A 15,497-nucleotide genomic window follows, 5' to 3' on the forward strand; every position below is an offset into this window, starting at 1 on the left:
GAACCTCATCTACTTTGGGAAATCCTGCCTCATCAAAACATGCAAAATTATGCGTACAGGAACTGCGAGGGTCCCTCCCGAGACTTCGGAAGGGGCCTACGTAAGTGAGAAGACCTGAAGTTTAAGCTTCAGTCAGTTCAAGATAAATCCACCTCAGCTGGGGCCCAAAAGGTTTACAAACTTATTCAATGCTGGAGAAAATAGTGTTTCAACTTATAAACACCCCAGTAATAAGTCACGTAGGTAACAACGTGACTGAATTCACGGGATGGCATCTCCCTTGCGCATGCTCTCTTTCTCTCAGAATAAATAAAGAAACGTTAAAAATAAAAAAGAAAAGAAAAGTTTGGCCCCAAACAAGGAGCCCAACCTCCAATACACACTTACTGTACTGTGATAATTTTTTGGAAGTTAACTGTGAATTCGTTTTAGTAGTACAGCTCTATTCAAACCACATTGAAAGGGCGGGCCTACGCCGGCTGACTCCATCTTGTTCTGTGTCCTTCACCTTGACCACACCTCCTCCCCTTGAGTAACCCCCCCCCCCCCCACCTGCTAACAGAACTCGGACCCTTCCCCCAGGACCCTTCCCCAGCCAATCGGCTGAGGCCACAGCCATTACCTCACCAACTGCCCCTAGGCCCCCATAGAACCTTGGTCCTTTTGAAACTGGCTCTCTCTCCCCGGTATCTCACCGCTGCATCAGTGCAGGTAGGGGATTGAGCTCGAGCTAAGCTCGAATAAAGGCTCTTTTGCTTTTACATCGGACTCGGCTCCCTGGCGGTATTTGGGGATCACGAATTCTGGGCATAACACACATGACGTGAGTATTAATTTATTCTCAATACCAGCTAGCTCTGGTTCTTTAATTACCTTTTTCTGTCATGTAAGATTGATGAGGGAGCATGAGGCAAGTTGAGGGCAAAATACAAGTTAGCACATGCCCCCGCCCCAGGTGGGATATGTGTGATTCTGGCTGCTCGAGGGCAAAGGAAAGGAAAGAAAACAAATGGTTAACTGATAGAGATCTCAGTCGGGCAAGATAGGAGTTTCCATCAGTTTACAAATATCTTAGTAAATTACAAGAAAAAGGCAATCTTATCAATAGCCTAATCTCCAGAAACCTACAGAATCAGCTTCCTGGAGCCCCAACATCACCCCTCCATAGTGATATGGGGAACAAAGGCAAGAAGGAAATCTCAGGTAAAATTAAATTTCCTTATAACCTGCAGCCTATTGACAGATACTTGACAGATACAGGCAAATAAAATATTTCTCCAGGAACTCCCTACTGTCTTAATGCTTTGCTAGAGGGGAAAACAACCTTAGCTTGACAACAGCAAGGCCTCTGGTATCTTAGGAGTCCTCTTTCACATATCACAGTCCCTCTGGAGACTTCCCTTTTGACTTTACCTCCCAATTCCATAGCATATAACCTGTCACTCTTCACAACCCCAGCGCAGTTCTTTCTGCCCACGGTCCTGTCCCTGTGCTTTAATAAAATCACCTTTTTGCACCAAAGACACGTTCAAGAATTCTTTCTTGAGCGTCGGCTCCCGACTCCCCACCATCTCCCCAAAACTTCATCAAGATGAACGTGGAAACTCAACACAAGCAAGTTGTTGCCTTGTCCACGACAAATCTTTTCTATTCCACAACCATCCCCTACTTTGTCACCCCCTAGCTCGTTACCCTGCTGCACTGATGCCAGCATGGCTCACATACGTTTTCCCATCAACGGCCATCTTTTTCTCCTTCCAGTATGAAAGATTCTTGGGGACAGTCCCTGTGTATTCTGTGTACCCCCAGGACTTAGTACATTGTCGACATAGAGTGCGCGTGGCACTGAGTGTTTTTCAATGAATTCATTCATTGTTATCAACGGATTCCACCCTATTTCGTCCTGTATTGCCTACATAACTATGAAATTCAGATTCTTCGAAGAGGCTCTTGGTGTTATAAGATGCTTAGTAGAGGTGGTGAGTTTTAAGACATTATATTGACACCACTAAAACCTCTTGGTGGAGAAACTCAATGAGCCCGTTCTCTGGCATGCTGGCAAAACAAAAAACTGACCCTCAGTATTCTTTCCCCAGGTTAGGCATCAGCAAATTAATGAGAGGAGAGAGGAGGCCCCTGCTCTTGGGCACCCGCAGGAACTTACTCCAGCTCCGGACACACCGTAAACACTTTCATCTAACGGAAGATAAGTTGTGAAATCAGATTTCTGAACCACAAGACAGTAAGACAGTCTTTTCCAGCGTCTGCTTTAGAGGAGGGTCTTCAACCTTGAGTCTAAAAATCCCCCTCAGGCCACTGAACATGTCCAGTATGATTTGCTTTTTTACAGAGAAATCACAGAATTTTCCGGCTGAAACGGAATAACACACTTCTTAACTGAAGAGTGGTCAGGAAAGAAAACACATGGAGAGCAGTGCCCTGTGGCAGGCATTCAGGAGTTCTTTCTGCTTTCCTGATGGCTGAAGAAGCACCCACACCTTTTGCTGCCTGGAGAACTCTGTGCTAAACTTAGTTCTTTGAAGTTCTCTTTTGCATAGGAAACTTGCACATGAGCAGGAATCAAAGTTAAATTCAAAAGTGGATTTCAAGGACCATGCACACCTTGGGGAAGCATCACTGTCACGAATTCCCATGATAATACTGACTTGGGTGTTACTTGCTTGGGGCTTTCATCGCCCACACAAAGCTGGGTACGAGGGAGGGCAGAGAGTGCCATTTAGGAGTTAAGACAAGTCTCTTGGCCTCTTTGTACCTTAGTTTCCTCATTTGAAAAAAAAATGGATTTTAAGACCTACTTTCCAGAATTCATACTGGGTTTATTAACACACACCTAACCAATCACTGTATGATATTTTTATATGTAGTTTTTTTTTTTTTACATGTATTCATTTTCTATTTCACTTACAGCTTGTGTAAAAACGGCATTCCATGCCAGGCCTGAAATGTTCCAAAGCTCAGTTCGGTGAGTAAATTGCAACCAAGATTTCTACACAGACACACACACACAAAAAAAAACAAGACACAAACGAAGAGAAAAAAAAGATATTCTTTTAGAATATTTATCCTTTGGCAGTGATTCTAATTTCTCGATAATGAAACATAACCAAAATACTCTCTCCATACACTAAAGAAATCTCACTATGAAAGATACTTGCCTTTTTAAAAAAATATTTGCATGAAAGATTTATACTTTCATGTTTATACATGTGGTGCATTAGATACAAATCAGTAAATGCTCAATAAATACTTGTGTTAAGTAAGTATTCTTTTCTAGAGAAGTAAGTTTATTTCTCTAGAAAAACGTTTCACAACTTTAGCACTGTTGAGATTTATGGTTGGATAATCTTTGTTATGGGGGGGGGGGGTGCTGCCCTGTGAACTGTAGGGTGTGACAGCAGCCCTGGCCTCCACCCACTAGATGCCAGGAGCACATCTACAGTCTGACAATCAAAAATGTCTCTAGACACTACCAAGTGTCACCTGGATGCAAAATCACCCTGGCAGAGAACTGCTGCTCTAGAACGATTCACTCTGATCTCTATAATAACTCTCACACCACACTTTGCCACAGACAAAAAAGATTTGCTACATAATTTTAGTAGCTTTCGACTAATAAAGTTTCATTCATTCAAAATGAATAACAAAGAGGTTTACAATTAAGTTTAATACAAATTCCAAATATAATGAAATTATATTTGTAACTTACACAAACTTCAAAAAAGGTAGTGATTCAAATGTACGTCTTTCAATAGATTGTATTTTATTGCAGGATAAATCTCTAGGAAAAGGAAAAGGAAAATATTGCCTCAATTAGCTATAAGATATCTAATTAGTAGGATGGTAGTATTGAATAAGTAGCTTTTGGCTAAACTCTGAGTATTAGGAATTGTTATTTGAACCTTCCAGAGCCCCTAACCCTGTCCTCCCCTTTCTTAAGAGTCTCACCTTTGTGATCTTCATACATAAAATATACAACTATAGATCTTGATAGATCTTGGAAGTAATCTTTCCTGAGAGCAGAAGAATTGATTAAATGACTTTTTGTGGCCTCATCAATTTCTAAATTGTGAGCTCAAAGTGGTGATCTCCACATATAATTGCTAATATTAAAAGGGATATTCTCCCATTAGCACACCTTCCTGGTTTAGTTCTATTTCTTGACACCAAGTCAATAGATACCTTTTCGTTTAACTTGAAAAGAAGTGACTCCTCTAATCAATACCTGACTTTGAACGAACTCAGAATTATATTATCATATTCATAGAAATTTATTTTTGGTTGTACGTTGCCTAAACGGTCTATGAATTTATCAATTGCTTCAGCTGCAAGTGGGGCCAACAAAAAAACAACATGGTACTGGACTTTTATTTGGAAACACCCATTCTGGATTATGGTTGACCCTCTTATTTCCGTTGATTTCAGCCGAGTCCCTCACTTTCCACCTACATGGGGACCACCATCTTCTGACTGGCATTTTCATCTCTGGTCTCTCCCATCCTAATCTATACTGCACACAGTCACCAGATTAATTCTCCAGGAGTGGCTCTCAAATATCAGAGGCACTTGGGAACTTCCTCAAGATGCAAATTCTCAGCTCTACTCTGGACTGAGTGAATCAGGAACTGTGGAGGTGGAACCTGTGTTCTGACAAGGCCTCCAAGTGACCCTGGTGCAGTCTAAAGTTTGTCCTAGAGCACTGCTGTGATAACACGGTAGCCTGGCATATTATCCAAGGCCTTCAAAATCCTAAATCCGGCTCTAGTTTCCTACTCTACAGATACCAAAGAAATTTCTCCTGCATTTTGCCTTTCACTCACTCTATTTTGCAAGCATATTCTTCCCAAGATGTCTATCTGATGATACGTCATAGCCATTCAAGGTTCTGTTCAAACAGCATTTCTCTAGTAACTTCCCTGATCCAACTTGAAGTCTTCCCCCCTCTTCTCTGTTCCAAAAACAACTTGTACTTCTCATTGCCCAAATCCATTTCTTCCCCTCCCCCTCTCCTCCTCCTCCTTCTTCTCCTTCTTTTAATTTTTTAAAGTAGACTCCACGCCCAACCTGGGGCTTGAACTCACGACCCTGAGATCAAGAGTCACGTGCTCTACTGACTCAGCCGGGCAGGTGCCCCAATTCCTTCTTAATATAGTTATTCTGGCATTCCATTTCCTCTGGGCATAAACTCCATGAAAGTATGGACTAGTCTTGCTCATCTGCGTTGTCTACTGTGTTTAAACCTGATGCATGGACAAAGAACAAACTCAAATATTTATAAAATAAATTAACAGCTGGGTAGTGAGTAGAAGGAGCAAAATGACTGAAAAGAAATGTGGTTTTACGACTTTGTGGCTCCCTCTTCTGCACTTTGTCAGTGCTTCATCATCCATTTAGTGCTTATGCGTTATGGTTTAAGCTTCTGTTTATTTTCCCTGTGAAATCATGAGTTCCTACAAGGGTGGCAAGCCTGCCTTAACCATCTGCGTGCCTACGGTACTGGGCATAGGGCCTGTCACTTTCTGTTTCAGGTTTTGATTCACATTTTTTTTTGAATGAATGAATGAGAACACTTCACCTGACATGAAATAATTGGCTTACAAAGTACCTCAGAGTAGAAATAATGAAAGGCCCAACCCATTGCGCAGTTTGTCTCTTTTGTTTTTCTCCAAACTGTGTTTGTAACGTTTGGAGCCCAGATGGCAGAGGTAGCCAAGAAGACCAATACAAAGTGGTTGTCCCCTAACACTTGGAAGGTTTGATAATTTGAAGGACTATTTTTAGTGTCATATGAGATTCTTTTTACTCACTACCCTTAAGCCTTCCACATTTGCAAGAAGAATCTATTTTCTAAAGCACATCATTAATAAGGATTAATGAGGGGCGCCTGGATGGCTTAGTCGATTGAGCATCTGACTTCGTTCGGTTCAGGTCATGATCTCACTGCTCATGAATTCGAGCCCCGCATCGGGCTCTGGGCCTACAGCTCAGAGACTGAAGCCCGCTTCGGATTCTGTGTCTCCCTCTCTCTCTGTGCCTACCCTGCTCATACTCTGTCTCTCTCTCTCTCTCAAAAATAAATAAACATTAAAAAATTTTTTAAAAAAGGATTAATGAAATACACAGCTTTGGATGGCATGGACAAAGAATAAACACTGAACCTCCATAGCAAAGAACATTAGTATCTCTGCAAGTCTAATGTACAGAGATATATGCAAACATTTCTTCCTTGACAATGAGGCTGGAGAGATGTTTGTTCTGTAATTAGCGAAGTTAGAGGCATTTCTGATGTTTGTTTAGTGTAAACATTTCTAACTATACCACTTAACCATCATTATATTTTTAAAGATTTCATTTTTTTTAAGTAATCTCTATACCTAACGTGGGGCTCTAACCTACAACCTCGAGATCAAGAGTTGCAGACTCTAATGACTGAGACAGCCACGTGCCCCTTAGCCATCATTGTTTTAATGTTTATTTGTTTTTGAGAGAGACAGAGACAGAGCATGAGTGGGGGAGGGGCAGAGAGAGAGGGAGACAGAATCTGAAACAGGCTCCGGGCTCTGAGCTGTCAGCACAGAGCCCGACACGGGGCTCGAACCCACAAACTGTGAGATCACGACCTGAGTCAAAGTCGGACGCCCAACCAACTGAGCCACCCAGGAGCCCCAACCCCTTAACCATCATTTTAAACATCTATTTTTATGGTGGCATAAGAAGTTCCACACGGATCACAGGAATCTACTCCTGAAGCCAAGAGCACATTGTTAGCTAACTTAACAATAAATTACATAAAAAATAATAATAAAAAAATAAACTAATACAATTTCCCACACTGAAATCCTTAATCTGTTCTCTTGATAATTTAATATATACTTGGTAATACTGCTTACATAATTCACCTGCTTAGTTAAATATTTAATATTCAAATATTTAATTTAGATTAAATTATTTTAAAATTCTGGGTTAATGGCATTCAAATTAATGTAAGTGTTCTATATTTTCTTGTCTTGTAGGTGACAATTTGAGGTTAACTTCAATTCCTCTCATTTTACTAAGCCAACTTTTTCAAACCTTTTCTGTAAAGGCCAGACAGTAAATATTTTAGGCTTTGCAGGCCATATACGGTCTCTGTCACATATTCTCTGTTTCTTTCTCTTCTTTTCTCTTTTACAGCCCTTTAAGCACACGAAAATCATTCTGAACTCATAGGTTGTATCAAGACAGACCATACACAGGATTTGATCCATGGGCCATAAATAATAAATATAAATAAAAGCAGATGGTATATGAACACTTACATAACAAGGTTCATATGGCTGTCCATCATTGCTCAGACTTCATTACCCCTTTTCCTCCACAACTGAAGGGCTTTTTCCTACATCTTGTCTATAAAATTAAAAAGTTGAAAGTGCATAGGAGGTATTTAATGCTAGAGATGGGCTGGGTCCCCACAGACTTACAGAGTTATAGAATTTAATAGAGAGAATTATAGAATTCCACTAAGGAGAATTATAGAATTCTACTGTTAGAAGAAATTGTTGCAATTATCTAATTTGAACCCTGTATATTTTAATAAATAATATAACTAAAAACTCATAATAAATGATGAACTGATTAACTTACAAATACTGGAGGGATAGCAGGCCTTCAAATGTGTCTTTACGTAATTCGGTCAGATAATTGTCACGGAGAATTCTGCAAAATGAAAAGGTCATTTCTCGGTCAAAATGCAAAATAACTACAACTATTGGCTACACAGGACCGCTAGATGTGAGAGAAACCTGGGTGATGGTGCCACCAAATACACTAATTCTTATTTAATGTAGGGATGGTGGTCTCTGCTGTTTGATTCAAATCTTCTTCTCACATACTCCTTTGTCTCTCTCTCTCTCTCTCTCTCTCTCTCTCTCTCACACACACACACACACACACACACACACACACACCTATCTACTCTTCACACCAAAATGTACATTTAATGCCTACTCTCTGAATCACAAAATCTGTTAGAACCCAGCCCTGAGTGGCAAAAACATGGACAGAACTGCCACTTCCTCCTCTCTTTTCCCAAATTTTATTGTGGAAGCCCTATTTATAACCATATCAGTGCTACAAGTAAAGCCATCTAATTTTTTCCCCAACTAAAAAATATCTGTGAGAACTAAAAATGTGCATAAAATGCACAGAACATAAATGCTCAGTTTAATAAGTATAGAGTAAATACCCGTGTAACACTATTTGTTCATTCTACTGTTGGTGGATACTAGATTTTTCTAATTTTTAGTTATTATAAACAGTGCTGCTTTGAACATTTTTCTGTTTATATCCTAGTACACATTTGCCTAAGTTTCTCCAGGATTTAACAGGGGTACAAAATTGTCTTCCTAAGAGGTTGTGCTAGTTCAAGCTGGCAGATTGAAACAGGCCAAGTCTCTACCAAACTCCAAACTCCACCAAAGTCCCTAAGAATGATTAGAAAAGATACAATTAGAAAATCCACAACCTTAGCTCAAAGCCAAGGGAATAAATGAGCTCTACAAACACTCCCCACCAGAAATGCCTTGGAGCCACCTACAGGGTGATTAGCTGGGATACTGCAGTAGGACCAAGGACAGCACATCAATCCCGCATCCTTCCTCCTTGGATCTGGCAGCAAAGGGTGTTTTCTTCCAGGCAGGAGCCATTGGTGTTAGAAGGGGGCAGGGTCCCAGAACCCTGGAGGAAGGGTATACACTCTGACTAGCCATTAGAAGTCACCTCCCACCTCTTCTTTAACTCTCAGGGGGACCTGTCACCAATAACAAGCCCCGTGGTTCATTTCACCTCTTCCTTAGGACCAGAAAACAGAAGCAAGTCAAATCTCAACTACAAAGATAAATTGCACTCAGGAATGACCAAATGGAGTGAGAAAGCCAATTCTATTCAGGACAGAAAATAAAAAACAAATATAACAGCTTATAGTCGATGACACAGTTAACAGAGAAAACACAAAAGGATTTGAGAATACCAACATTAATGGGGCACCTGCGTGGCTCAGTCGGTTAAGCATCCGACTTCGGCTCAGGTTGCAGTCCATGGGTTCAAGCCCTGCACTGGGCTCTGTGCTGAAGCTCAGAGCCTGGAGCCTGCTTCAGATTCTGTGTCTCCCTCTCTCTCTGCCCCTCCCCAACTTGCACTCTGTCTCTCACTCTCTCTGTCTCTCTCTCAAAAATAAACAGTATAAAAAATTTAGAATAGCATCATTAATATATCCTCAGACAGAGGTAAACAGTACATCTAATAAAAAGAACCAACTCAAGATGATATGAATGAAAAGTATTATCATTAGTAAAAAACTCAGTCTATGAGCAGCAGAAATGGTCGTTGAATAAATTAGAAAACTTGAGAGATCTGGCCACTGATTTCTTACCAATACTTGAAATTCTGTGTATTTATTCTACTTACATATTTGTTTTTATATTATATATTTGTAAACCCCTTGACAAGTGGGATATTTGGTCAGTTTTGTTCTTGAGCTTATATCCCTGGCATGTAAAACAGTTCCTGGGACATAGGAGATGCTCCATAAATATTTGTTGAATGAATTCAGAAAGTGACAGGTATCAATTTGCAAATATACTACTTTTAATTAAAACAAATCATTCATTTATCATCATTTATGAGAATAAGTACAACTTCACAGGAAAACAAATGTCTTTCTCCACCTCCACCCCAATTTGTGACTCAATCTTTTGAGACAAGAACCTTTTGAGAATTTCATAAAAGCTATTGAATGGACCCTTTCCCTAGAAAACTGCACTTTCTTGAATACGTGCAAAGGTGTGCATGCGATTTCAATTTGCAGACCATCCCTTTAGGGCTCAGGTCCGTGAATAGAATGGACTGAATTTGTGGGTGCCAAACTTGGATGGAAAATAGAATCACATCTCTATTTTCACAAACCTCTAACTAGAATTAGCATTTCCTTCCATTAGGAATGCAGGCAACAAACCACAGATTAGTGTAGTTAATTTGGTCCCCAGCAGAAATCAGATATTTTCATATCACATATTTGGCGTGGATATCTCAAAATATCATTTATTCTCATCAGTACCTTGAAGTTATAATAGTTAGTAGGCGTACCATTATATTTTGTTATTTAATATTCTAACAGAAGCAGATTTATTGCTATATCACTAATCTTTTTAAAAAGTTTTTGAAAACTCTATTTCCACATAATTTCCTTTTCCTATATATTTTAACTTATTATACATTTGAAAACATTATCCCAAGAACATAAACTTCTGCAGATCAACAATAGATATATAGAAGGGTGCCTGGGTGGCTCAGTCTGTTAAGTGTCCAACTTCAGCTCAGGTCATGATCTCACGGTTCGTGGGTTCGAGCCCCACATTGGGCTCTCTGCTGACAGATCAGAGCCTGGAGCCTGCTTCCAATTCTGTGTCTCCCTCTCTTTCTGCCCCTCCCCTGTTCATGCTCTGTCTCTCAGCAATAAATAAATGTTAAAAAAATTTTTTTTTTAATTTGATATATAGAAAAAAAGGTTAAAAATGCTGCCCCAGGGAACTATTGACCCATAGTTAAAACTTCTGTCTTACAAGGCATAACCCTCAAGCTGAATTAGAAATCATCAAATCTTGGGGCACCTGGGTGGCTCAGTTGGTTAAGTGTCTGACTTCGGCTCAAGTCATCATTTCACAGTTTGTGGGGTCGAGCCCCACATCAGGCTCTGTGCTGACAGCTCGGAGCCTAGAGCCTGCTTTGGACTCTGTGTCTCCCTCTCTCTCTGCCCCTTCCCTGCTCGCTCTCTCTCTCTCTCAAAAATAAATAAACATTTAAAAAAATTTTTTTTTCCAACGTTTTTTATTTATTTTTGGGACAGAGAGAGACAGAGCATGAACGGGGGAGGAGCAGAGAGAGAGGGAGACACAGAATCGGAAACAGGCTCCAGGCTCCGAGCCATCAGCCCAGAGCCCGACGCGGGGCTCGAACTCACGGACCGCGAGATCGTGACCTGGCTGAAGTCGGACGCTTAACCGACTGCGCCACCCAGGCGCCCCTAAAAATTTTTTAAGAATCATCAAATCTTACCAGATTCGTGTTCTAGTATATAAACTACCAAATACACGCTTTTCAAAAAAATATTTTTTTTAATTTCAGTTTATTTTTTTAATAGGTAATATATATTTGCATGGCTCAGAATTCCAAAGGTATATAATACACAATTCAAAGTTTTTCTCCTACCCCTGTCCCTCAGCCTACCCACTCTCTCCACTCTCTCTTGTTTCTTGTGCCAAATTACTTTCATTTTTCTTACAAGTTTGGGAAATAAGATCTCCAAGTTTAGATACTATCATGAGAAAATATAAACTATAGATAGTATTTAAGAAATTCATAAAATTCATAAGAAAACAACTACCTTGTTCTACCATTTGTCCCTTACCAGTAAGGTTATCAGACTAAGGGGCAGGGGGGAATCTACTTTAGGGGGATCATAATCCCTACATTTAGATTACTATGACTGTTATATCTTTTATTATTAATTCAGAAGTCATTTATGACTTATCTACCCAAGTTGAACTAATGATATGACACTCAATCTGTCATGAAAAATGCCAGTCAATTACTTTGAGTATAATATTGTTTCCAAAATTACTTGTGTCTACACTGACTTTTTCTACAAATCAATTTAAAAAAAAGATAACAAAAAAATTGGCAAAGGACAGAAAATTCAGACAAGAAACACAAATGCCCAGGAAACATACAGAGATATTTAAATGTATAAGTAATCAGAAAAATTCAAATTCAGAAGGGACCCATTTTATTCACCCACCAGATCAGCCAAGAAATGGAGAATATCCAAGAGTGGGAGGGTAGGAGGAAATGAATGCTGTCATGGTGTATGGATTGGTGTGTAAATTGGCACAACTTTTTTGAGGGCAATTAAAATTGTATATATCGACATCGTCTTCATCCCAACAATTCCATTTCCAGGGATCTATTCTACAGAAATACCCACCCACGTACACAAAGATGCATGTATGAGGTGGTCCATGCAGCAATGCATGTAATAAGGAAACTGGACACAGCCTAAACATCCATCAAGAGGGGAATTATTAAATCGTAATACACTCATACTATGGAACATTATGCAGCAGCTTGCATGGATGGGGTAACCCTCTATGTACTGGAAGAAAAAAAGTCTAAGACATACCACAAAGCAAAAGAATCGAGTTGTAGGATGTTACAATTTATGTAAAAAAAAGATAAGAAAATCACACAACAAACCCATTTTGCTGTAAATATGTATGTAGGCAAATGCATGGAAAAAGGTCTGGAAGGATATATACTAAATCCAGAGTAGTGGCTATCCCAGCAGTGGGGGGATCAGAACATAAGGCAGGTGTTCACTATATCTGTTATTTCATCAAAAAAAATTTTTTTAGTGTTTATTTATTTTTGAGACAGAGAGAGAGAGGGAATGAATGAGCAGGAGAGGGGCAGAGAGAGAGGGAGACAGAATCCGAAGCAGGCTCCAGGCTCTGAGCTGTCAACACGGAGCCCAACGTGGGGCTTGAACCCACGAACCGTTGAGATTATGACCTGAGCCGAAGTTGGACACTTAACCGAATAAGCCCCCCAGGCCCCCCTGTTATTTCATTTTTATATATTGAGACTAGAATCATGTATTCCTTGTATAATGGAAAATAAGTTGAAATTGATTCTAATTTTAAAGGGAACCTGCCAAACTTAATTTTTAAAATAAACACAGATGGGGCGCCTGGGTGGCTCAGTCGATTAAGCGGCCGACTTCAGCTCAGGTCATGATCTCGCGGTCCGTGAGTTTGAGCCCCGCGTCGGGCTCTGTGCTGACAGCTCAGAGCCTGGAGCCTGTTTCAGATTCTGTGTCTCCCTCTCTCTGACCCTCCCCCGTTCATGCTCTGTCTCTCTCTGTTTCAAAAATAAATAAACGTTAAAAAAAAAATTAACACAGAATTGCAATCGGTGGAGGTCGAGTTGGGATATGGAAGGGGAAACACCTTTCCGCAGAGCTACTGACCTCAAAGTTCTGGACCAAGAAGGACCTCAGAATGCAGTTAGTTTTTTTTTTTTTTTTTTGTATTCGTATTTGGAGAGAATATACTCACAGTTTCTCAGCCCAACGGTATCCCTTCCATACATTTTTATCAATGTGAGAAATAGAGTTTCCTTGGAAATTTCTGTGAAGAAACACAGTTCAGATCCTTGAATAGGTAGGAAAGGAATGAACAGAATAAATAAAAGAATCACTGGCAACCTTGTGGGGAATATTCCAATGCAGTAAATGCCAACTTTCTAATTTCCACGGCTATCAGCATCCCAGGTGGTGCAATTAATAAAGAGATAGCGTGGGGCCACTGGCACAAACAAGGCAGCTCCTTAGAACCTGAACTTCCTATTTGTTCCATTCCTTGGGTAGATAACGCCTGTTAATTACTCTGGAGATAAGTACTTTTTTTCCCCAAATCACTTATGTGTCTAAAATGGTTCCTTCCACAAATCAAGGAGAAAATAATAATTCAAAGAAAAAAATGGTAAAAAATTTACCATTATCAGCAAACAAATGTAAAGAAGCCCTCTACTGACACCTCTCTAGGTGTTAGAAGGATAAGGGAAGTTAGAAATTAGAATAACTAACATGGAAAGATTTCTTAGACATATTGCATAGGGAAAAGCAACAAATCACTGGGCAAGGAATTAAAAAGTATCCCCTCATTAGGAAATTAGGAAAAAATGCAAAGGAAAGAGATGGGAAGGAAGGACACACACCAGAAAGGTGACAGGAGTTATCTTATGAGTGGTAGGGAGGGTGGGGTGGGATTTTCACGTTTTATCCTCTATACCTGTGACATTAAAAACAAAAAAAGTATCCATGCCAATTCATGTATCCATGAATTACACATGTTCAAAAGAAGCTATTAAATGCCTGAGGTTCAGTTTCAACCGCTAACTCTGCGTATGACTTTGAATCTTTACATTTAGTTTTGTCCTCTTCCCTCAGCAACAGCTTACCTGGTCAGTTTATATACACATTTTTTTCAGGGGAGTCAGGAATAAATTCAAAACAGATACCCATCTGCCCATGTGCCTGGTGGACATTTCCAGTCAACCTGAAGCCTTCCGGTTGCTCTATGTTCCCTGGTAAAAGATGCCTCAACTTCCATCATTCTCCTTATCTGGGACAGAAGTTTCAGAGTAATATCTGAGTTTTCTCTTTCCCGTGCACACCCCACCCGCGACTGTCATCAGTTAGTCTATCTTGTCACTTCCTCCTTTGCAGTGCTCTCAAGGCTTTTCTTTCTACTCTTTTCAGCCACTCTGATTCGGCCCCTTGTTACTTTATTCCCAGGTTTTGTTAGAACATTCTATCTGGTCTCGCTGGATCAAGCTCTCCTCTCCAGATCGGCCTATATGGGGAACTGAAAATAATCCTGTTTCAACGGTCTGTATCTCATGCTTGAAAACTTTCAATGGCTCTCTATAACTCAGAATCTAACGTTCAAACCTCTCTAGCTGATAGTCAAGGTTTCTCGTAATTGGATCTTTAACTGCTTAACCTAATTCTTAATTCCTGATCATTCCTGCAGCCGTGCCTTTGCCTAGACTTATACCCATTTTTTCTCTATTTAACACATCAGAGCCACTCTTTGGGTCTCAGCTAAAGTGTTAGCTTATCCATGCAGCTCTCCCTGACCTCCATACTCCGCTGATTACAGAGTCTGCTGAATTCCAACACCCATGGTACCTCTTTTAGTACTTAATTACATGCCACCTCCCTTTTTATGACCATTTCCTTTCTTCCCACCTGTCATTTCATGTTCTGAAGACGATTTCATCCTAGTGTGGCGCCCATAGTACTTACTCTTGGGTTGGGCCCAAACTGAGTACTGTATGTGGAAGGCCGGGCGTCAAAGATGAGGTCTGGGGAATCAAAATAATAACAGCTAACACTCATATTTTGCCAGGCACTGATCCAAGTGCTTCATATGTATTACCTCATCTAGGTCTCACAATAATCCCATGAGATGGTAACTATCATACTTTCCATTTCACAGAAAAGGAAACTGAGTCACAAAGCTAATAGATGACAGACCTCGGCCCAAACGCGGGCAATCTAGTTCCAGAATCTCTACTCTTCACTACTCTGTTGTATCCTATTATAGAGGATGGAGCAAAAATGGGAGAGTAGAGGTTAAGGGATGAAATAATGGGGCTAAAAATTGGATAAGGAAAAAGAATAAGGACAATTACAAGTAAAAGATTGGAGAAGGGCGAACAGTAGTAAAAAGGAAAATGAAGATAAGGGATAGTTGACAAAGAAAAGGTAAAAACAGAAAGTCAGTCAACGTGGTTGGGGAGATGAGGAAGGCCCAGGACGACATTGAGGAAGAGACTGCCATGTCAAGCAGGAGGCAGAGAACAAACAAGTAAAGGCGATT

The 15,497-nt window shown here is 40.2% G+C and overlaps 1 protein-coding gene and 1 long non-coding RNA gene across 2 annotated transcripts in view; one reads left to right on the plus strand and one right to left on the minus strand.

Moving 5' to 3' along the window:
- The window catches only part of LOC131497279 (leucine-rich repeat-containing protein 37A2-like), a 45,375-nt gene that overhangs the window by 29,204 nt on the left and 674 nt on the right, over positions 1–15,497 (minus strand). Inside the window, exons 2-3 of the mRNA XM_058703472.1 lie at positions 13,167–13,238; positions 7,642–7,713 (exon numbers count right to left, since the gene is read on the minus strand). Coding sequence (XP_058559455.1) covers positions 7,642–7,713; positions 13,167–13,238 — 144 coding nt within the window. The remainder of the gene's footprint in view (positions 1–7,641; positions 7,714–13,166; positions 13,239–15,497) is intronic.
- LOC131497286 (uncharacterized) lies at positions 751–15,329 on the plus strand. Its single transcript, XR_009254872.1, has 3 exons — positions 751–2,242; positions 2,929–2,983; positions 14,408–15,329. It is a non-coding gene; the product is annotated as an uncharacterized LOC131497286 (long non-coding RNA).

Source organism: Neofelis nebulosa, chromosome 16, assembly GCF_028018385.1.
Source record: "Neofelis nebulosa isolate mNeoNeb1 chromosome 16, mNeoNeb1.pri, whole genome shotgun sequence".
Lineage (NCBI taxonomy): Eukaryota > Metazoa > Chordata > Mammalia > Carnivora > Felidae > Neofelis > Neofelis nebulosa.